The sequence below is a fragment of the Rhinatrema bivittatum genome, chromosome 2 (assembly GCF_901001135.1).
Source record: "Rhinatrema bivittatum chromosome 2, aRhiBiv1.1, whole genome shotgun sequence".
In the NCBI taxonomy this organism is placed as follows: Eukaryota; Metazoa; Chordata; class Amphibia; order Gymnophiona; family Rhinatrematidae; genus Rhinatrema; species Rhinatrema bivittatum.
This window is the reverse complement of record NC_042616.1, coordinates 423,973,584-423,996,913: the sequence shown is the minus strand read 5'-3', so window position 1 is coordinate 423,996,913 and position 23,330 is coordinate 423,973,584. Positions and strand designations below refer to the sequence as shown.

Here is a 23,330-nt window from a genome sequence, read left to right as displayed (position 1 = left end):
CGAGCAAATGTTGAAAGGGAAACTTTCCGTGGAGTTTCCTTTTGAAAATTCACGTGGCATGTACAAGGCAGGTATTTCTGTGCCCCCGTACATTACATCTATTTGAAAGCAGGTGCAAAGTATGCACCGTAAAGAATGCGAGATGGCTTGACAATTCAAATCACCAGGCACACTTTTCTTCCCTGACATCACATTTTTATGCAGATAAAAGTCTGTGCGCTACTTTTATCTCCATACCAGATGGCGGTAACAATTTTCAAACTGAGGTCGATATTCAGGAGGTTTGACTGGACAAAGCTTGCTGTTTCAGATTTTTCACTCTGCTGGCCAAGACAAGTCACAGTCCACACAAAATTTAGCTGGACAAAAAGAAGTGGCCCAGAGGATGTTCAAGAGGTTAAATCTTGGCCGGTCAGCGCAGATATTCAGTGCTGGCAGGATTAAGTTATCTGCTTAACTCTGGTCAGACAAATAACAGGCCCTAAAGAAAACTGGGCAACTGTCTGCCTGATGTTAAAAAAACAAAAAACAAAACAAAAAACAGGAACAGGCACCCTGGGATCCTTCTCTTCCCTTCAACATCCCTACAATTTAAAAAAAGAGCCCTGGGTAGCTGCCACTTTCCTCTTTCCCATCAACCAACAAAAAAAAGCGGCCAAAGGTATCCCAAACTCTCGCCCCTCTATACCAGCCCCCTAACGAAAAAGCAAGTGAGTTGTCACATCCTCTCCCCCCTGCAAGCCTTTCAAAGTGGTGGACACGCCATGTGAGAGGAGGAAAGGGTCTTACCTCCTTGTCTTAGCTGAATACTAAATCAAGGCAAGCAGCACAAGTTATCTGGGAAAAGTTTTACAGGTATTCAGTGGAAGATAAAGTTATCCAGCTAACTTTGGGACAGGGATTTTTTTTTCAAACAGACTTACCCGGCTAGCTTCATTGAGGTAGCAATGAATATCACTGCCGCCCAAAGAGAGATGACATCGCAGGAATGCCCCCAGGGCTGCCTCTGTGTGCCCAGATACATGTGGTGCAAGTAAATAAATTACCTGGACAAAATTATGGCAGGGAGTTGGGGGAAATATAGAAACTTGGGTTTTGCCTGCTAAGTCCAGGTCACCAACCTGGAGATTTTTTACATTTGTTTCCTTTTTCCTCTTGGGTAAAAGTGGAAGGTGGAGGCTGCTTGTGAACACAACCCAGGACTTTTTTTTTTTTCCAAAAGAAAATTACCACTCTAAATAAAAGTCACCAGATATTCAGCAGCACTTAGCTGGATAAGTCTGCCACTGATTATACGTGGCTAAAATTACCCAGATAAAGTTAAGCAGAGTTGCTTACCTCTAACAGGTGTTCTCTGAGGAAAGCAGGAGGTCAGTCCTCACACATGGGTGACATCAGATGCAGCCCGGTCGGAACTTTGTTTTCAAATATTCTAGAACTTTCAAACATACCCTACTGAGCATGTGCAGCTGTAGTTACCTCCCTGCCCTCTAGGTAGAATCCCTTAGTCCATGATACAGCTAATACATGGAGAAGCCAACTCCCAGGGAAGGTGGATGGATTTCGTGAGCAATGACATCCTGCTGTCCTTGGAGAACACTTGTTACAGGTAAGCAACTCTGCTTTCTCCAAGGAAAAGTAGAATGGCAATCCTCACACATGGGTGATTTCCAAGTTACAGGCTGCCCTAGCAGGACAAAGCGGGGAACCCCACAGTGCTGAAAGCACCATCTTTCTCCCTTGCCCTTGAGACAGCTGACCCAAAATACAGGTCCAGGTGGGGAAAGACTTGGGTTCTACAAAAAGAAACCCATAGGACAGACAGACACACAAAACTCCAATGCGTAGCAGAGACGCCTAAGGCAGGGGCGCGATGCAAAGTCCAGTGAGAAGCATACTTTGCCTCACGGAAATATTACAGTCAGGATTTTGGATCGGCAAACCCTGACAGGCAAAGTAGGTCTAAATCCTCCTATATACAGGAAAAGGCCTAGAAAATCAACCAAGAGAAGAACTCTTGGACTAAAACCGCACAGTTTCCTTTGGTGTCACAAGACCGCTGAAAAAAAACAGCTGGGTCCAGAGAGCCCTCTAGAAAGAAACTGCAGGAAGAATGATTTGCAGAAACATTGGCTGATAGGCACAATGGGCAGAAACCCATGCAACACTTGGAAGAAACAGCAGCATCAGCAGCAGGGTCTATGGCAGACCTTACCTGCCAAAGTACCAGACAAATCTGACTTCTCAGGTCAGACATCAAGACCATCAGGGGATGAAAGGCAATGCCTGAAATAGGATCGCTAGCCCAACCCCCAAGCAGGGAGTTCAACTAGGCCCAAAGCTCACTCCTGCTCCAACCTATCAAGGGTAGACCTATCTATCCCATCAACAGGATAGCTCATCTAAGCAGGAAGGCACTTTGGTCAACCCAGTGAAGTATGAAAAGCTAAAGGCAGTACTGGCCAGAACTTGGCAACAAAACAGGGAAAAAGTGGTGTACCGTTCCCTGCGTTTCACTGTTGCACTAACTTATAATGGAGTCAGCATCTGCAGTGTGAAATGGCTTCCCCAGCGCCACGAGTGCTTGGACTATGGCAAACCATGGTGATGGGCGGCGTTCTGCAGCATTGCCCCCATGGTACCTATACCACCTGATAACGCTCCAAGAGGCTAATTTGCAGCCCTTGAAATGGTGTCGTGAGTGGCTCACTGCCCTTTCTGTCGCATAACGGAATTAGGGAAGCCCATGGTGACGGACAGTGCCCATGGTGCTCTGCAGTGATGCCCTGCAGCATCCTACTGCATCCACCAGTGCTCACAGTGGCAACAATGCTTATGGTGCGCCAACAGCGGTCTCGGCACTCACCAGTGATGGATTGCATCTATGGCACCAAATGATGCCACGCCCAGGGCTTTTACAGTGCTCAACCACACTGCAGGCACTCAACATATTTGACTGCATACAGCGCCACTGATGGCGCCTCAGTTGCCTGTGGACATTGACAGCCCAGTAACACCAATGGTACCCATGACTCGCTAACTCCAAAGGCCGAACAATTTCAAGGATCAGTGCCTTTGATGGAGACCTTGGTGTTCAAAAGCGTCAATGGTTCGCAGTAGTGATGACACCTGCAGTGCTCGAAGGTGGAGGCTCTGCAGCCTCCTGTGGCACCAACACACCGCATCAGTGCCCAAAGAAATCAATGACAGCACCATCGACAGTTCCCCTTGGCTCACCTATGCGCCCAAGGGCATAAATGTTGTGAGCTCAATGACATACATCGACATCACCCATGGCTGATGATAGCCTTGACAGCACAGATGGTGCTCAAAGCCTGGTGATGTCGCCCTATGCTTTACAACCCTCAGCGTCTTTGGCACTGAACATCAGTTCAGGGCACCTGAGAGCATTAGCGACCCCACAGCACCTGGTGGCCTTACACCATCAATTGCACACCACAAAGCCCCTCTGTGCCCTGTCCCGACACCGCAAAGGGGCTTGTCGGCACCCTGAACATGCTATCACCTTGAGGGCACCAGACCATGGTGCACTCTGGATGCCTCAGCATTTAAGGATGACTTGGGACAATGGTGACCCCCGGTGTTGTATAGCACAGAGGCCGTCCAAGGCTTGAAGACCCTTGCATCTGAGGGTTTCCATAGTGCTCAAGGGCTCTCAGGACCCCCATGCCCCAGGAGTTGACAGCCTCAAGGGCGGCCAGGGCTCTCAAGGCAGTCCTGGTCCCCGATGTGGTCCTGACATTGACACATCAGACCATCAGTGTGCTGGCATGGATGCGCATGGGCAACCAATACTGAGCATGGCACCAAAGGTACAGCAGCAACGCTGCCTTATACCAGGCTCCTGCCCACCCTCTCTCACAAGGATACTGCACTGCCATCCCTGGCAAGCAGGGCAAGAGGCTATGTCATCCAGGGCTCCTGCCCATGGAGACTAGTTTCTTAGAATGTGGGGAGGATAAGTTCCCCCCCAAAAGGAATGGTGCAGTCCTCAATTCCTTCATTGTTCGAGCCTCCATCAATGCCGACTGATCGGTGAAACATGGAACTCCTGCCGTGTACAACTCAGGTGAGTCCCCAAGCTCAGTGGCCTGCATGAATCACACACAGACTGCATTCTGTCAGTCCTGCCAGCACCAACAAAGGCACAAAAACAGAGAGAGCAAGGAGAGGACACAGAAACTAAACCGCAGATGCAGTATTTATTTATTACGAAAAAGCATTAGACTCCACCAGGCTGCACATGGAATAAGGTCAGCCATGCGGCTAGAAGAGTTGAAAGGAAGAGAAAAAAAAAAGAAAACTTCAGTAAGGTAAAAGTAGAAAAACAGCTGCAGCTCCAGAAAATGTCAGAACAAAAACTATGAGGATAGAGCAAAGCTGAATACCGTGACCAAAAACAAGACTGAGGGACTCTGCCTAGGGGGCAGGGTGATAACTACAGCTGCACACGCTCAGTAGAGCAGGTTTAAAAGCTCTAGAATCTTTGAGATCACATTTCTGGGCCTGGTTCCATCCGATGACATCACCTATGTGCGAGGAATGCCACCTTGCTTGTTCTAGGAGAATACATGTAACTTTAGGGAAGGTAGTTTTCCCACCAGACTTACCTGGTTAACTTTGTCCAGGATGCGGTTAATATCAGTGCTGCCGGGACAAAGTGATTTACCCCTCAGTGCTACCTTTTTCTACCCAGCTAAATATTTTGCAGGTGACAAGTTACCTGGGCAAAATTTAGCCAGGGAGCAGGGAAAAATATTAAAATCTTGAGTTTGAATGGATTATTCCAAAAATTAGTTAGGCATACCCTTTGAATGTTGATCTCTTAGAGGATTAATATTCAGTGGGCTGATGAGCAGGGAAATCACCTGGGTAGCTTTACCCAAATATTCAGCTGCACTCAGTTAAAGTTACCTAAAGTGATCTGGGTAACTTTAGGATGGATAGTTTTTTTCTGACCAGACTTACTTGGCTAATCTTAGCCAGGAAGTACTGAATATCAGTGCTCTCCAGCTAAAGTTTTGCCATGCCCCCAGAATGCCTCCATCCCTGCCTCTTCTTATGTGGGTAAATTTTCTATGAGTAACAAAATTTGCTGAGCAGGGGTAAAATTTTAAAAAGATAGATTTGTCCGGGTAACTTTAAAACGAGTGCGCAGGTGCCCATCCACGTGGGTATGTGCGCATGAGCGCACATAAGCAGGAATTTTATTGTTCAAACTGTTTATTAAAGTTGAATACAACAACATATGCGACAAGCGGTTACTCTTACGCTTGCCATATATAATAGAAAATACAGTAAGTTTTTATTTTTGAACACATTCAGCAGTAAACGCGACCCTCTAAACCCCAGGAGCAAACCCACCCCCTCTCCCCTATTTGGCAAGCACCATAAATCAAGTCGAATTACACACCAAATCAACTATACATACTGTGTCCAAAATCCCATATAACTGCACAAAGTATAAAAGTAAGGCACTATTCATACTGACATATCATTAAGCAGAAAACTATGGATCTTAGATAGTAAAATTTGAAGAGACACATTCTAAGTTTGTAAGAAAACGTTCTGCTGTTTACTTAAATGTCCCGCTCCCACTTTTTACCCCAACATCAACAACTCATGGAAGGCATTTCTCCAGGTCCAATGCGATGGAGCTTCCTCTGAAGTCCACATCGAGAGAATACGCTTTCTACCTACCAAACAGGCCTTACAGAGTAAAAGCCTGTTATCCTTACCCTGAAGATGAAAAGAAGCAGAATCATCAAAAAGAACTCCACCCTCAGGGGAAAATTTAATATTTTGCCCAAGCATGGCTTAAAAAAAAAATAATTAAAAAATCTTGAATCCCATTTTTAATGGGCTCACAGGACCAAAAATCATGACCCAACGTCCCCCTATCACTTTTACATTTCGGACAGATATCAGTGGTAACACCACCGGCCCTATAAGCCCATAAAGGAGAAAGACAAGCATGTGTTAAGAACTTAAATTGTATCTCCCTCAGTTTCAGAGGGGACACTAAAATCTTGATACAGCAAAACCCCACCCTCAATCGAGTGTCCAAAAGTGCTATGGAGAGTTCACTATTCCATTTACAAGCAAAGACAACAGAGACTTTAACAGCTGAATCAAGGATTTATAGAGCCGAGAAATTTGCATCCTCTGAAAATCCTCAATTTGAAAGAAATCTTCCAACTGACCACAAAATAACTCTTGAAGATGAACAGTTGGCAAACTACCCACGTACAGGAATTTGAAATCCTCTGCATAATTGCGAGTGTACTTTTCAAAATACTCCAGGCTCACGCATGTATGCTCCTAATTTTAAGTGGCAAGAGCAGCAAATGTAAATGACGTACATTCCTTAGGAATTTGTCAGCTTTAATGTGCACAGTAAGCAGATTTTTAAACATGCACGTGTGAAGGACATAGCCAGTTTGCCCAATTCGTCGACCAGTTTGCCCAGATTCTCTCTACATCCAGACCTCTGGTTCTACAGCCTACACTCCCCTCTGTTTACCAGACCTCTCACCCAGTGGTTTTTGACTCAAATGAGTTTTTTCAGACTTACAAGGGCAGGAGTTGGCTAACAGCCTAACTTGCGCTGTGGCAGCCAGATTTAAAATCTTAATTTACACATGTAAATGTTGGCCCCGTCCCAGAATGCCCCAACTCTGCCCCTTTCCCCTGCGTGCTTGGTTGTTTGTGCATGTGCACTCATGCACGTGATTGGGCCGCTTTAAAATACGAGTTGCTTGCACTCGGCCCAGATACTCACGTACATGAGCCATTTAACGCGAGCAACCCTTTTAAAAATCCACCCCTTAGCAGTCAGCTGCAGTGGGAAGCGGTAAGACTTCTTTCTTCTCCCACTTGGCTTGCAGACCACTTTGGGAGGTTTGGAGGGATTTAATTGAATTTCTTAATCACCCACCTGGAACCATACTTTGTATATTGTACAATTTGTAATACAAAAATCAAACAAATATTACAAAATACAAACCATCAAATACAGACATCCTACTAGGGTTTTTTTGGTTTTTTTTGTTATGTAGAGGATTTGGGTGTCCTCAGCCATCACGGTTTTTTTGTTTGGATGGGGAGTGGGGGCCCTGATGAATAAACAAATCATGTGTGATCCTTTTCTGGACAGGAGGGAGGGAGGGAGGAATCTCCAGCCTTCATTCTGACTTTTGATAGCAGAAGGAGATCCTCACAGATGATTCTTTGTTCATCCGGGAGGCAGGGAAGGAAGACATGGGGACTTCTTAAAAATAATCTGCAATCAGGTGGGAGAGAGGGAAGGGAGAGCAAAGGATTTTTTTTTTTTAAATAAAGTTCAGTAGGCTGGAAGCAAGAGAGGGAAGGAAGAGCTGCAGGAACATTCTTAAAAATAAAGTGCAGTTAGGAGAGAAGGGTTAGTATTTTGGTATTTTTTTTTAGCCAATTAGTTATGGATTTTAAGCATGAACCAGCTAAATTTAGCCAGGGAACCCTGGCGCACTAAATCTAGCCGGATATCTTGCCTTTATAGCAGTTTTTTTGTTTTGGTTTTTTTTTAATAACCTGCATTTTTATGCAGGTAAACATGCGTTTACCAATGCAAAAGCTTTTGAATGTTGCCTCCTATACATTTATTTGTTATTATAAAGAATAGGTTAGTAGATTATTACTGGAAACATATGATTAAATTGTTAATTATTATTATATTGTATAATCCTAAATGGAAGGTTATAAGGTTTTCTTGCATGGGGTCCTCTGTCCCCTCTCAAAGCATGGGGTAATTGTGTTGTTTCTCGGCCTCTGCTGGAGTAGAACAGATGGGATTCTACACCAGGTTGTCATACGTTTCCATCTTCATACATTTGGGACAAGAAAAAGAAAATCGGTTCTTACCTGCTAATTTTCGTTCCCGTAGTACCATGGATCAGTCCAGACTGTGGGTTATGCCTCCCTTCCAGCAGATGGAGACAGAGAAAAACTTGAAGGGTACCCTCTCTTAACCCGGTTTGCCACCTGCATCCCCTCAATATAAAGATTATCCAAGCCGAATATAACAATAAGAATAATAAGAACCATAAGAACAATGAATCAAGCAATAAAGAACTAAACTTTAGAAGCACAAAATTGAGAGCAACTTGTGGTATTTTTCCTTAATATTCTGTATGAAACAGTGAATATGAGCATGGACTCTGAACACCCACTCCCCATGGTACTACAGGAACGAAAATTAGCAGGTAAGAACCAAATTTCTTTTCCCTGTACGTATCTGGATCAGTCCAGACTGTGGGATGTACCAAAGCTTCCCTATGCAGGGTGGGATGACGAGAGTCCAGCGCGAAGGACATCACTGACAAAATTGCTGACATCTGGAGCCTGAACATCCAAGCAGTAGTGGTGAGCAAATGGATGTAACGTTTTCCAAGTAGCAGCTCTACAGATTTCTTGTGGTGAAACCAGATGGCATTCAGCCCAAGAAGCCGCTTGGGAACGAATGGAATGAGCTTTCAATGCCTCAGAAACGGGCTGTCTTTTACAAATGTAAGCGGAGGATATGGCTTCTTTCAACCATCGCGCAATCGTAGGTTTAGACGCTTCCTGACCTCTCTTGGGACCACTCCACAAGACAAACAAATGATCCAAAACTCTGAAAGGATTCATGACTTCCAAATAATATAATAAGGCACGTCTGACATCCAACCGACGAAGTTCTCTCGCGTGTGGGACGTCAGCGGATAGGTTTGGAAAAGCCGAGAGCCCTACAAATTGACTTAAATGAAAAGTCGAAACCACCTTTGGCAAAAAAGAAGGCACTGTTCTAAGAGATACTCCTGAGTTAGAAATTCGCAAAAAAGGCTCCCTACAAGAGAGGGCCTGAGTTCAGAGATTCTGCGTATCGAGCAAATGGCCACCAAAAATATCGTTTTTAGCATGAGATTCTTCAACGTCGCCTTTCTAAGGGGCTCAAACGGCGGGTCACACAAAACGCGAAGCACCAAGTTAAGGCTCCAGGACGGGCATACAGGAGAAATCAAATGCCTAACTCCTCTGAGGAAATGCACTTCATCCGGATATGAAACTACTGAGCTACTGACTAGAGAGCCCAAGGCCGCCACGTGCACACGAAGCGAATTGAAAGAAAAAAGCCCTTGGCTAAGCAGCTTTGTAAAAAGGCCAAAATATGCACAATCGAAGCCTGCCATGGAAAGACTTCTTGATCCAGACACCAGGTCTCGAAACTCTCCACACCCTCACATAGAGAAAGGTAAATGTTTTTCTGGCTTGCAGCAGAGTAGTTATGATGTCCTCTGAATACCCTTTCTTTCTCAATCGCCTCCTTTCAAAAGCCAGGCCGCTAGACAAAAGCGATCTGCCTGGTTGAAAAATATAGGGCCTCGCCGCAGAAGATGTGGAAGATGCCAGAGTCGTAGGGGACCGTCCACTGCTAGGTTGACGAGGTCCGCGAACTACAGATGTCGGGGCCTCTCTGGAGCCACTAGAATCACGCTCCTTGGAAGAACTTCTATCCTGCAGAGAACATTGCCCACTAGTGGCCAAGGCAGGAACACGTACAGAAGAACCGAGGTCGGCCAGGGAAGCACCAGCGCATCAGCTCCCTCTGTGCCGTGATCTCTTCTGCGACTGAAAAAACGAGGGGCCATGGCATTGTCTCGAGTCACCATCAAGTCCATGTGGGGTGTCCCCCCACCTGCATGCAATGAGATCCATTGCTCGGTCGGAAAGTTCCCATTCTCCTGGATCTATGCGTTTCCAACTCAGGAAATCTGCCTGTATGATTTCCTTGCCGGCGATGTGAGATGCTGCTAACAGCACAAGGTGTTCTTCCGCCCAAGCCATGAGCTGCTCCACCTCGTCGGCTACAGCTTGATTTTTTGTGCCTCCTTGACGGTTGATGTAGGCTGCCGTCGTCGCATTGTCGGACAGAACTCTTACTCCCTGACTGCACAGTAACAGGAGAAAGTGTTGCAAGGCCAGCCGAACTGCTTTGCTCTCCAGGCGATTAATCGACCAGCTGGATTCTTCTTCAGACCAGCGACCCTGAACCTAGTGGGATTGACAGACTGCTCCCCAGCCGGAGAGACTGGCATCCGTGGTCACTACCATCCACTTCGGGACTTTGAGATCCACCCCTCGAGACAGGTTGTGTGGGTACAGCCACCATCCAAGACTGGACCTGGCATGATCGGTGAGGGTAGTGGGAACTGAAACTCCTCCAACTTGGGGTCCCAACGGGAAAGCAATGCTCGTTGTAATGGTCTCATATGAGCAAAAGCCCAGGGGACCAACTCCAATGTGGAAGCCATGGAGCCGAGGATCTGGAGATAGTCCCAGGCTTTGGGAGGCTGAAGCAACAACACGAGCTGAACTTGCTCCATCAATTTGCTTCTCTGGTCCGGAGGGAGGAAAATCTTCCCCATTCTGGTATTGAAGCGAGTGCCCAGGAAGCCCATCGTTTGAGAAGGGACAAAGTTGCTCTTGCCTTGATTGATCATCCAGCCGAGCGACTCCAAGAGCTTGATGACCTTGCCAATAGCGTCTATACAGAGATCCATGGACTTCGCCCTGATGAGCCAGTCATCTAGGTAAGGATGAATTAGAAGGCCTTGCTTCCTCAGGGCTGCTGCCCTGACCTTGGTGAATGTGCGAGGAGCGTAACCAGCCCGAACGGCAGTGTGCAGAACTGGAAATGCATACCTAGGATCATGAAGCGGAGATATCTGTAATGATCCTCGCGGATTGGCATATGTAAGTATCTTGAGAGCCTTGTTCACCTTTTTCAGGTCCAGAATCGGCCAGAAGGATCCCTCCTTTTTTGGGACCATGAAATAAATGGAGTAACGATCCTGTTTCCAGTCCGCTTGAGGGTCTGCCACACGGTCTCAGCCTTGGTTCATGCCCCGCATGGGGAGACCATGAAGAAATCTTGGAGTGGCCGAGCAAATTCCAAAGCATAGCCTCGTTCTATGATGCTTAGGATCGATTGATCGGAAGTAATTTTTGACCCATGCCTCGTGAAAATGGGACAAACGTCCCTCCACTTGAGGTAACGAGGGTTGGGCCAACCTGATCTCATTGAGAAGACTTGGAGGCAAGGGACATGGTGAAACTTGTTTCGCGGGGTGTTCTGCGCCCTCTAAAGGAAGAATTCCAGAATTGCGTCCTAGGCGCCGGCTGTCTCTGCCCTGCAGGCTGTGGTCTAGCCTGGCGAAACCTCCGTTGTCCTCGAAAACGAGATCGGGTTGAAGGAAAACCCCTGGAGGGCCTCAGCCTGTCCTCAGGGAGTTTGTGGACTCTGTTTTCACTCAGAGACTTCATCAATTGTTCCAGGTCCTCCCCGAAGAGGAACTTTCCTTTGAATGGCAACACATTTAGCTGAGCTTTAGAGGAAACATCTGCTGACCAGTTATGCAGCCAAAGGAGCCTCCGTGCAGAAACAGCATCTGCTCCATATGCCACCACCGCTTCCAAACGTTCTGCTTGCTTAGAATCCCTTGGAGGAAGATCCCTCGAAGTTAATAGCTGTTGTACCCATCGGAGACTCGCTCGTGGCATGTAGCTACTGCATAAGCTGCGCGAATACCCAGGGCCGAAACCTCAAAGATGCACTTGAGAAGAACCTCAAGTTTTCTAGCCTGAAGATCCTTGAGGACCACTGCCCCAGCGACAGGGATGGTAGTATGCTTTGTGACCGCAGACACGGAAGCGTCAATCTTAGGAGACTTCAAAAGCTCCAAGGAATCCTCTGGCAAGGGATAAAGTTTATCCATAGCCCTACCTACCCTCAAGCTGGAATCTGGGACCTCCCATTCTCACGTCATCAGCTGGTGCAGCATAGGATGAAATGGAAAGGCTTTAGCTGGGGTACGCAGTCCCGCTAAGTCCGGATCCACAGAATCCTGGGGAAGAATATCCTGTGGAAGACCCATCCCTAATTCAGATAAAACTGAGGGAATAAGAGGTTCCAACTCCTCCCTGTGAAGCAGGCGGACCACCTTCGGGTCATCACCATCCAGAGGAGAGTGTTTGATCAGATCCTCCTAGGAACCCGTGCCGGGTGGGGGCAAGCAGGGGCCAGCACGTCCGGAACTCCACCATCCACTGAGTTTCCTCCTGCTGTGGACGATCCATGCAATTTAGCGACCCAAAGAGATGCCTGGGAATCTGAACGCTTAGCAACCTTATTTGGAGGGTCCGCAGAACGACTCAAACGCGAAGCACCGCTTTACTGAGTCTGAGAAGCCAGGAAGGCTTTGTGCATGAGAAGCACAAAATCCAGGGTGAATGCATTAGAACCAGCCCCTTCCCCCACCAGAGGATCAGGCTCGCCCTCAAAAATATCCTGGTCAGAAGGGTCCCCAGGACTGGTAGGCACTGGTGATAAAGCAGGAGGTAGCTCTCTAGCTGCCAAAGCTCTGGCTTCTGCTGCCTTAAAAGATTTCAAGATGGCTGCTGTTCCCGCAGAGAGGGGGAATGGATTGGCCCTAGGCTCCGAGGTGCTGATCTTTTCAAAGCACCTCGGGGCTTTAACGAGCTGCCTGCCTCCTGCCCCAAGCTGCCTTCCCCACCGGAGAGGCACTGGGAACAAAGGCCTGCACGAGAGAGCCTGATGACAGATTCCCCGCAGGCACTGCACCAAGATGGCCGCGGCATCGGGACAACGAAGGAGAAGCTAAAAAATCGCGGCCACGATGAAGAACGGCAGAGAGCCAAAAAAAACGCGCGGGTAGTAGAAAAAAATGCCCGGAGTCGAATCGCACGGCCTGACCTGAGAAAAAATAGTTACTTTTTTTTTTTAATCGGCTCGTAGCAGCGAGGAAGGAAGAGGGACCGGACCACAGGTATCTTCCTTTGAGCCTTACCTTGTGGGAGCCCCGCGGGGCAACCAACCCCAGCTTCTTAGCCCTCAACCAGGGAGAAACGGCCCTCCATAACCCCTTGGGAGGATTTCTTTTTTTTTTTTTCCAAAGTTCCTGTTTGGATTTTTTTTTTTTCCCCAAAAAGCTTGATTCCTTGTCAGTAGTTAGGTTTCCTTTGACTTTTTTTTTTTTTTAAAGGGATATAATCCTAATCCTAAAATCAGGGCAAGACTGCAGAGTTTGCACCACCTCCATCTGCTGGAGACAGAGAAATACTGAGGGGATGCAGGTGGCACACAGAGTTAAGAGAGGGTGCCCTTCAAGTTTTTCTGTCTCCATCTGCTGGAAGGGAGGCATAATCCACAGTCTGGACTGATCTGGGTATGTACAGGGAATGGGAGATCCCCCACCTGCATATACCTTCTTCCATACAATGAAATGCATTTGCACTAAAATTTTTCCTTTTCTTTTCTCTTTGAAATAAGCCAGTAGTCACAATTGTAGGTTTGTGAGGTAAACCATAGCCTGCCGCAAGATACAACAGCTTTACAGACTCTATATCAGTGGTTCCCAACCCTGTCTTGGGGTTCCCCCCAGCCAGTTGGGTTTTCAAGATATCCACAATGAATATCCATGAGAGAAAATTTGCATGCACTGCCTCCATAACATGCACATTTTCTAACTTGCAAATTTTCTCTCATGCATATTCACTGTGGATATCCTGAAAACTCAACTGGCTGGTGGGCCCCCAGGACAGGGTTGGTAATCACTGCTCTATATAATATTTCTTTTACTTTAAAATACACAATAAAACAATCATCCACAAGAGTGGACTGGTTGAAAGCCTGCACTGTGTCTGTCTGCTCCCCTTTCTCTGTTGGACTATCTCAAAGATTCACCTCTCCTGTGAGAAAAATAATACTCCTAACACTCCCCTTGATCCTCCTCCATCTCTCAGCTTATATGATCCTTAACAGACTCCTAAGCCTGCAGGAGGCAGAGAGATTCTGACGACCAATTTTTTCCCACTCATTTTCCAAGTATCTCAAAAGCACAGATTTCCGTGTGCCCCTGAAGACCTCACCTTGGAGAAGCTGTTCACCGCTGCCGCGGGATTCAGCAGTTGCCCCTGGTCTGCAATGAGGTATGCCAGGTGCTTGCGGCGCTGCGTCTCGATCATCACATCCGTGAGGGAGCCTGCGATAGTCATGGCTTCCTGCAGGAGCAGATCGGCATCCTCGATCTGGGATGGAATGTCAGACAGTGTGTTGAAGATGGATGCAGAGTTCTCTGACTGAATCAGTTCCTCCTCCTGGAAGAGATGTTCAAGCACCAAATGTTATCAGCTACTCTTAGATGCATATTTCAGGTTGACACACCCTCTCTCCCCTGGTTCCCCTGCATTATTCTGCCCTGGGCAACTTCCCTTTTCACTCATTCTTATCCAGTTCATCAGCAAGCTCATTGTCAACAGCCCCCTTGACCCCCAAAACAGCACTTCTCCTGTATGACAGGAGCTGAAGCCAGGTCTCCCATGGGACTGAACACTGCTTAGTTCCAGACTTTACATTCTGCCTCTAACTTCCTGACTTTAGAGGTCTCTCCTCTAGCCCAGCTGTATTCGCTATTGCATGCAACTTCAGCATCATTTGCAGATTTGCTTTTATTTTTTTAGGACTGCCCTTTCCTCTGCTCCAGAGCGAGCAGCCTGATTCTCTTCTCTCTCCAGGCACACCAACCACCTGGCATCTTGCAGGAGTCTTATCTCCCGCTCATCAGGGTGGGCACAAGAAACCCCGAGAGCCCAAAAGCATGGATGGTGCTGGAGACCAGTTATAGCCACATGTGCAATGGAGCTGTCAGGAAGGGAAGAAGCTGGGAAAAGTGAAGTTACTCTCCAGCTATAAGAGCAGCATACAAGGAAGTGCACTGAAGGGGCAACCAGAAAACAAAGCACCTACCTGGCAAAGGGAAGAGAAGAGATGGGGAGAAAGAAAAGGTTGTGGAAAGGGAAAGGAAAGGATCCTAAAGGAAAAGCGGGGAACCTGTGCTCTTTAACATGTTCATAAATGATCTGGAAAAGGGAATGATGAGGCAGGTGATCTAATTTGCAGATGACACAACATTATTCAAAGTTTTTATAACAGCAACGGATTGTGATGTACCTTGTGAGATTAGGAGATTGGGCAACTGAATGGCAGATCAAATTTAATGTGGAAACGTGCAAAGTGATACACTAGAGAAAAATAATCCCAGCTACAGGTGCACGATGCTAGGTTCTATATTGAGAGTCGCAACCAGAAGAAAAGGATCTTGGGAGCTCTTGTGGAGAATACATTGAAATCCTTGGCTCAGTGCATGTTGGTGGTCAAAAAAGCAAACAGAATGTTAGAAATGGTCTGAAGAGGAATGGAGAATAAAACAGAAAATATTATGTTGCCTCTGTATCAAGCCATGGTGTAACCATACCTCGAGCATTATGTGCAGTTCTGGTCTTCCTCATCTCAATAAAGACATAGCAGAACTATAAAAGGTGCAGGGAAAAGCAATCAAAATAATAAAGGGGATGGAACATCTCTCCTATGATGCGGCTATATAGGCTAGGTCTCTTCAGCTTAGGAAAGCCACTGCTGAGAGGAGACACGATAGAAGTTTATAAAATCATGAGTGGGGTGGAACAGGTAAATAATGGCTGGTTCGTTATCCTTTCAAATAATACTAGAACATGGGGACACTCCATGAAACTAACACCCAGCAAATTCAAAACAAATTGAAGAAAGTACTTTTGCACTCACCACAACATCAAGCTGTGGAATCTGTTGCCAGAGGATGTGATCATGGGGACTAGCATAGCGGGGTTTTAAAAAGCTTTGGACGAGCTCCTGGAGTAAAATTCCATAACATTATTAGTCAGGTAGACTAAAGGAAACTATTGCTGTCCCTGGGAGCGAGTAAAGGAAAATTGGTTCTTACCTGCTAATTTTTGTTCCTATCATACCACAGATCAGTCCAGACTCCTGGGTTTTGCCTCCCTTCCAGCAGATGGAGACAGAGAAAGTTTTGCAGCCACATAACCTGGTGTGCCACCTGCAGTCCCTCAGTATTGCTAAGTACCCAAGCTAAGACAGCAAACATTTTTAATAAACTAATGAAGTAATATCTCCCGAACGAGCACAGGAAAGAGGAAAAACTTAAAATGGATACCCTATCCAATTTTTAAACTTTAATTGTAAGGACTAACAAGAAACCTGGGCCGTTCTTCAGAATCACTACAATAACAGATCAAGCGGACTCTCCAAATCTAGTCTTCCCCATTGCGCCACCGACACTCCCCGAGGATCACCCTCTTGTTCCATACACTAAGACTTAAAAGATCCTCCAAACCCTGACATACGCCAAAGATGTGGAACTCTTTCAAGCCTGCAGAGTATAAATAACATCCTCAGGATATCCTTTCTTCCTTAATTGCCCCCTCTCAAAAATAAAAAAGAGCCGCTTGATCCAAAAATATGGGGCCCTGTCATTGAAGCTTTGGCAGATGTCCCACTCTCATGGGTTGTCCCACTGCTAGATTGAGCAAATTTGCAAGCCACAGTCTCCGTGGCCACAAGAATTACATTTCCTGATGGATCTCTCTTCTCCTCATAATCTTGCCCACCAGAGGCCATGGCAGAAACACATAGATCAGGAAGTCGCGTGGCCAAGGAAGAACCAAAGCATCGACCCCCCTTCCGCTCTGCACTCTCTTTTGCGACTGAAGAAGTGTGATATCTTGGCATTCAGATGAGTTGCCATTAGATCCATATGTCCCATCTGCAAGTAATTAGGTGCATTGCTTCTTCCGATAGCTCTCATTCTCCATTATCCAATTGTCGGCTGAGAAAATCTACTTGTACATTATTGGACCCAGCTATGTGAGAAGCTGCTAGCTATCAAGGCCAGATGCTGCTCTGCCCAGCACACCAGCATCTCCGTTTCCTAAGCAACACTCGACTCTTGGTGCCACCCTGGCAGTGGATTTTGACCGGTTGCACACAAGAGATAGAAACTCCTGCAGAGCTAACCGCACCATTGTCTCTAAGCGATTGGACCAAGATGCTTCCTCCGCCGACCACAACTGGGACTGACATACGTCTCCCCAATCAGAGAGACTGGCGTCGGTAGAGACCACCATCCACTGTGGAACCTCCAGGTCCACCTCGAGGCACAAAAGGTTCCGACCAAGCCACCATGAAAGACTGGACCCTGGCTGACTGTGAGAGTAGCAGGGGAAGATGAAACTGCTCTGACATCAGATCCCACCAGGATAGCAATGCTTCTGTAGCGGTCTCATATGAGCAAACTCCCATGGAACAACTTCCAAGGTAGATGCCATGGAGCCGAGGACCTGCAAGTAATCCCAGACCCTGGGCACTCAGGCCTCCAATAGATGTAAAATTTGAGACTAACTTGACACTTTCCCCACTCGGGTATCGAAGCTCGGGCCCAAAAACTCCAGGCCCTGGGAGGGGGAGAGATGGCTCTTGGACAAATTCACTATCCAACCCAAGAATCTCAAGCAGTGCAACACCACTTCCACCCCTCCTGCTGTTGCGCCCAGTCGCAGACGGCTGTGCCCTCTCTGTCTCACCTCTTTTCTTCTTCTTTCCTCTCCTCTTGGCAAGATGGTTTCCACCGCCTCTCCTCGCCGACCTCTCCGGCAGCCCTGGACCAGCATGGGCTATTGCGTTCGCCATTCTTACACTGAGGTCACTTAGGGAATGCGCACGCCGCCCTCTCTTTTGAATACATCATGGTGGGAACCTCGGGGGTGTCCCCACCACATGACGTCACTACCTCCGGCTACTTAGCCTCCAATCTCCAATTCAGCTACGAGTTAGCAGGGATTCTGCTCCAGCTAATTTTGACTCCTTTAGAGACTCTGCTCTGAATACTCGCTCCTACAAACCCTCCGGGGTTACGCTGGCTACACTAGGGTGTTTTAGGTACCCGCTGCTCGGGGGCCTTATTCGCTCCTATCTACCCTCCGGGGTTTCGCTGTTCCAGCAAGGACGCTCAAGGCACCTGCTCCTCAGGGGTCTTGCTTTGCTCCTATCTACTCTCCAGGTTTCCCAGCTCATCGGGATCCTAGGTACCCACTCCCCGGGGCCTTGCATTCACCTGCCTCCTCCTGGGCTAACCTGTAGCTACAAAGTACATCTTGGCACCGGCGCTCCGGGCCTTGCATCATCTCTACCTCTGTTCTATGGAGGCCATCTCTTCAACAGCTACCAGCCTTCGTGAGTACCATCTCTTTCAGTCTCTCTGCCTTGTCTCATCACAGAATAGATTCTCGGTGTACCCCGCTTCACGGACCACTACCGGATCTACCATTGCTGACTACGTCATCAGTGACTGGGTTCTCAGCCTACCCCGCTCTGCGGACCTCTACCAGACCCTTCAATTCCAGCATCTGGTGAGACCTTCTCTGCACTTGATACAATTCAGTGCCTGGACTGAACTATCATCAGAGACCTACTCCACTGGCTGAGGAACGCAGCCCGCTTCTCGGGTCTTGCCAACTGCTGTATAAGAAAGCTTCTATTCTCTCTGTGGTCTTTACTGAGAGTCAGCCTACTGCTGTGTTTTCCCCACGGAGCTCCTCCCCATGGGAGGGGTCATCAACACAGCAACCAGGGGTCCACACACAAGTCAAACTTACAACACCTGCAAAGGTCCTCTGACTTTGCTCGAATGATTTAGTCATCCAGATACAGTTGAACCATGGCCACCACCACCATCACCTTGAGAAAGGTCCTTGGAGCCATCACCAAACTGAACGGAAGGGCACAAAATTGAAAATGCCTCTCAAGTATCTTGAACTGGAGAAACCTTTGATTATCCAGACAGATCCCTATGTGCAGGTAGGTACACTTCTGTTAGATCCAAGGAAGCCAGGAACTCTCCATTTCACACTGTTGCGATGACCCACCACAGAGTCTCTATCCGAAACCAGGGAACTTTGAGAGCTAGGTTCACTTTCTTGAAGTCCAGAATTGGATGGAACGTTCCTTCCTTTTTCAAGACTGCAAAAAAATGGAATAACGTCCCGACCCTTGTTCTTCCTATGGGGCAGGTTCAATGGCTCCCAGCATTCGCAGTCATTGGATGGTTTGTTGCACGACCAACTTCTTTTCCACCGAGGCAAAAGGAGATACCATGAACAGGCTTCTTAGTGGGCAAGCAAAGCATAGCCTTGACCTATCACGCTTAGAACCCACTGGTCTGACGTGATCTTGGCCCACTCCTTATAAAATTGAGTCAAGTGACCCCCGATGACTGGGAATGAGGAATGGGCTTGGCCTTGCCTCATTGCACGGGCTTGGCTCTGCCACTACTTTGATAGGAGCCCTCTCTGCTCATCCTACGGCCTCAAAATGATTGGTTCCAGGACTGCAAGCTCTCCAAGGTCTGCCATTGGACGTTGCCTGGAACTCTGCCTTGTCGGAAACGTCCTTGTTCCCGAAATCAAGAGCACACCAGAAAAAAACCCTTTGGACTTGCCCTCCGGCAACTTGTTTACTTTATTATCCCCCAGAAGCTTTGGAATCTTCTCCAAGTCTTCTCCAAAAAGAAGCTTGCCCTTGAAATGTAAGGCTCCATGCTGAGCCTTCGACAAAACGTCCGCTGACCAGTTTCACAAAAAGAAGCCTCCTGGCTGAGACCACTGACATCGTCCTGGAAGAAGTGTAGATGAGGTCATACAATGCATCGGCACCATAAGCGACCACTGTCTCCAAGCGCTCCACCTGCTTAGACTCTGAGGGCAACATAGCTTTGTTCTTGTAACTGCTGCACCCATCGCAGCCCAACCCAAAGCATAAAACTGCTACTCACAGCAGCAAGGATGCCAAGAGCAGACACTTCAAAAATCTTAAGGTGCACCTTGAGCTTCCTGTCCTGTAAATCCTTCAAAGCTGCAGCGCCAGCCACTGGAATGGTGGTCCTTTTCGTAAATGCTGAGACGGAAGAATCCACCTTCGGAACCCTTAAGAGCTCCAGAGTGTCTTCAGGCAAAGGATACAGTTTATCCATGGCTCTGCTAACCTTAAGGCCAGTCTCCGGAGTATCCCACTCCCTGACAACCAACTGTTTAACCGACTTATGAAAAGGGAAGGCCTTGGTTGGACCACGTAAGGCAATCATGACCGGATCCAGTGCCTCCTGGTTAGACTTCTCCTGCGGAAAAGTTATCCCTAACTCCGCCAGGTCATCCAGTATCAGGGGTCCTGCTTCCTCCTTTTGAAACAGGTGCACCACCTTGGTATAGTCTCCTTCCGTCCCCCGAGCCCTCATCCGAATCCTACGCATCCCGGGAAGGATCAGTGTCGGGAGGACTATCCCCAGACAGCAACCGCCGATCTGACTTCTCAGAGGAACCATTATCCGTGACCCCTGGCGCAGTTGGACCAACGACTCTCCAAATCCTTGTGGCCCCAGAGGCCCCCAAAAACTTGGACCTCTTCATGGGTGGAGCTTTTGACATCCTCCGCTGGGGAGAACCCTACCCCGTGGCCTCCCGAGCTAAATAAGCTTCGTGTATCAAAAGAATGAACTCCGGGGATAAACAAGAGGAACCATGAGAATCTTCCTGCAGAAGATCTTGATCCTCCCCCGACTGCCCCCCCTGGGCGTCCTCGGGGCTGAAAATCACCGGAGAAAGCGTTGGCAGGAGATCCCCTTCCCCTGCTGCTGCTTCTGAAGCAGCTGCAAAAGTTGACAATATGGCTGCCGTTCCCGTGCTCAGCAGGAACGGATCACTGGCCTCTCCAATCGCAGCCACTGACCCACCAGGCCTGCGCTGCCTTGATGACACCATCGTAGTCTCCCCGATGTACCGTTCCTGCCAGAGAGGCATCGGGAACAGCAGTCGGCCCTGGAGATGCGAGCTACTCTCTTCACATGTGGTGCATCGGCACACACATGGCATGGCCCGGCCTGGCCCAACCCTAACCGCACGGCATACAGCCGGAGAGGAGAAGGCACTTGGAGAGCCGATAAATGAATGCCCCTTGCTCAGCTTATTCTGACCCCGCTCTTTCTCCTGTCCTTTTTTTAAACTCCAAAGCTTTTTTTTTTTTTTTTATAAACTTTATAAAAACAAAAAATAAATTGTTAACTTCCCTGTCTGAAGAGTGGCAGAGGCTTCTCCCAATCCTCCTGGAGGTCAGAGAACTGGACTACCAGCTTTCTCCGTTGGCATGATTCAGCGAGCAATCAAGGATCCCCAACCCCTGCTCGTTTATCTCTATAACCATTAGGGATGTTACCACCAGGACCTGCCAACTTCTTAGAAGGAAAATCTCCTTCTCTTTTTCTTCCTTTCCTATCTACATATTTTTTCTCTAGGTACAAAATTGCAGGTTTTGCACCTCCTCCATCTGCTGGAGACAGAGAAATACTGAGGGACTGCAGGTGGCACACCAGGTTATGTGGTGGTGACTGCGAAACTCTGTCTCCATCTGCTGGAAGGGAGGCAAAACTCGGAGTTTGGACTGATTGGGGTACATACAGGGAACAAAAAATAGATATACTTTATGGGATATGCTAGGTACGTGTAACCTGGACTGGCCACTGTTGGAGACAGGATGCTGGGCTCGTCTGATGCATCATGACAAGTCTTATGCTCTTATAGATTGGGAAGGAGATAGTACAAAACCTCACTGTGCCACTCACTCCCTTGCACTGTGTGTGTTCCCCCTGCCAGGGCTTAATTTGTAGACCAAACGGAAGTGGGAGTGGGTCTAGAAGGGGGTAGGGGGTGAGGCTAGGGCTGGATGTGAACTCTCTCTTCCCCCCCCACCCCCCAAACATACACTCTCTTACAAACACATCCACGCTCCATTTCTTTGGGGCAGTCACAACTGCTTTACATTGCTAATTCTGTTCCGCTTCATTGGGTTTTGGGAAAAATAAAGGGGGTGGAAAACCCATTTTTGGTCATTCTGCCAGAACTTAAGTCCTGGGTAACAGATGGACAAAAAGGCTGAATTAACAAAAGTTCAAAACTTGTGATCAATAGTGCCAAATATCAAGGCCAGGGCTGAATCCTCAATTATTACCACTACTGCTCACAAGTTTCAAACTTGTGCGGATTCAACTTCTTTTAGTGTCTGTTCTTTGCTCAAAGGGTCTGCTTCAGTATCACACACTTTCCTACTGACTAGAAGGACAAGGCTGGATTTTGAGTAGAGTAGCTGTTCTCTGCTCTAGGCTTATTACCTCCCCACTTCTTCCCTTGTAAGCACAAGATGGCGCCAGCCATCCATTGCTCCTACCATGTGACAGGGGCCGACCAATGGCACCGGTAGCCCCTGTGACATAGTAAGGTCAAAGGCTATCGGCGCCATTTTGAATACCGGCAGCCGAGGGCGTGAGTGAGGAGATGGCTCCCGGACCCCCCACTGCACCATCAGGGAGTTTTGGTAAGTCTTGGGGGGGATCAGGAGGGTGGGGGATTGTAGTTAATTCAATTTTAGCCGGGAAATTAATAAGAATTAACGTATGAATGTATCGGGGGCCCCCTTGTGAATGCAACGTATCTGCCCCCCCCGACGAATACGAATCCCGAATGAAATGTATGGCGTCCCTCTGCACATCCCTATTATTTACCCATTTGGATAATGAAAGGACTAGGGGGCACTCCATGAAGTTAGCAAGTAGCACATTTAAAATCAATCAGAGAAAATTCTTTCACTCAATGCACAATTAAGTTCTGGAATTTGTTGCCAGAGGATGTGATTAGTGTAGCTGGGTTCAAAAAAAGGTTTGTATAAGTTCTAGGAGGAGAAGGCCATTAACTTCTATCAATCAAGTTGACTTAGGGAATAGCCACTGCTATTACTGGCATCAGTAGCATGGGATCTACTTAGTTTTTGGGTACTTGCCAGGTACCCTAAGCCTGGGTTGCCCACTGTTGGAAACAGGATGGACCCTTGGTCTGACCCAGAACGGCAATTTCTTATGTTCTTAACACTCCTGCTGTTTTGCCTCGTAAGCCTGAAAAAAAGTGGCAGAATTGCATTCAAGGCTGTTCCCCCACAAATTAAGCCCTGCCCCTGCTTATTTCCATTCTTCTGCTCATACTCTGCTTGGATCACATGTTCACTCCCCCCTCCCCCCCAATAGTAATATTTATGACCTTCTGATATGGCTCCTATCCCTAGTGGAGAGGAGGTAAAAGGGGGAGGTTGGGGTCTGTGGCATTCCTCCGGGAGTGAGATGGAAAGGATAGGATGGGCCTAATGGTCCTTATTTGCTGTCATACTTTATGACAGCCTTAGGAACAGGGAAGCTGCAGTATTGCAAACTATCATTCGCTCCCTCAGTGCGAGCAGGTTGGTGGTGACTGGGAGCTGTCCAGCAAGGCCATGATGACCTAAGCTGGTT

At 47.7% G+C, this 23,330-nt stretch overlaps 1 protein-coding gene across 3 annotated transcripts in view; it reads right to left on the bottom strand.

Annotated features, from left to right (window-relative positions):
- The window catches only part of SGSM3 (small G protein signaling modulator 3), a 201,299-nt gene that overhangs the window by 66,768 nt on the left and 111,201 nt on the right, over positions 1–23,330 (bottom strand). For all 3 annotated transcript variants that reach the window (XM_029590233.1, XM_029590235.1, XM_029590234.1), the window contains one exon: positions 13,987–14,214. In XM_029590233.1, the coding sequence (XP_029446093.1) occupies positions 13,987–14,214 (228 nt within the window). The remainder of the gene's footprint in view (positions 1–13,986; positions 14,215–23,330) is intronic.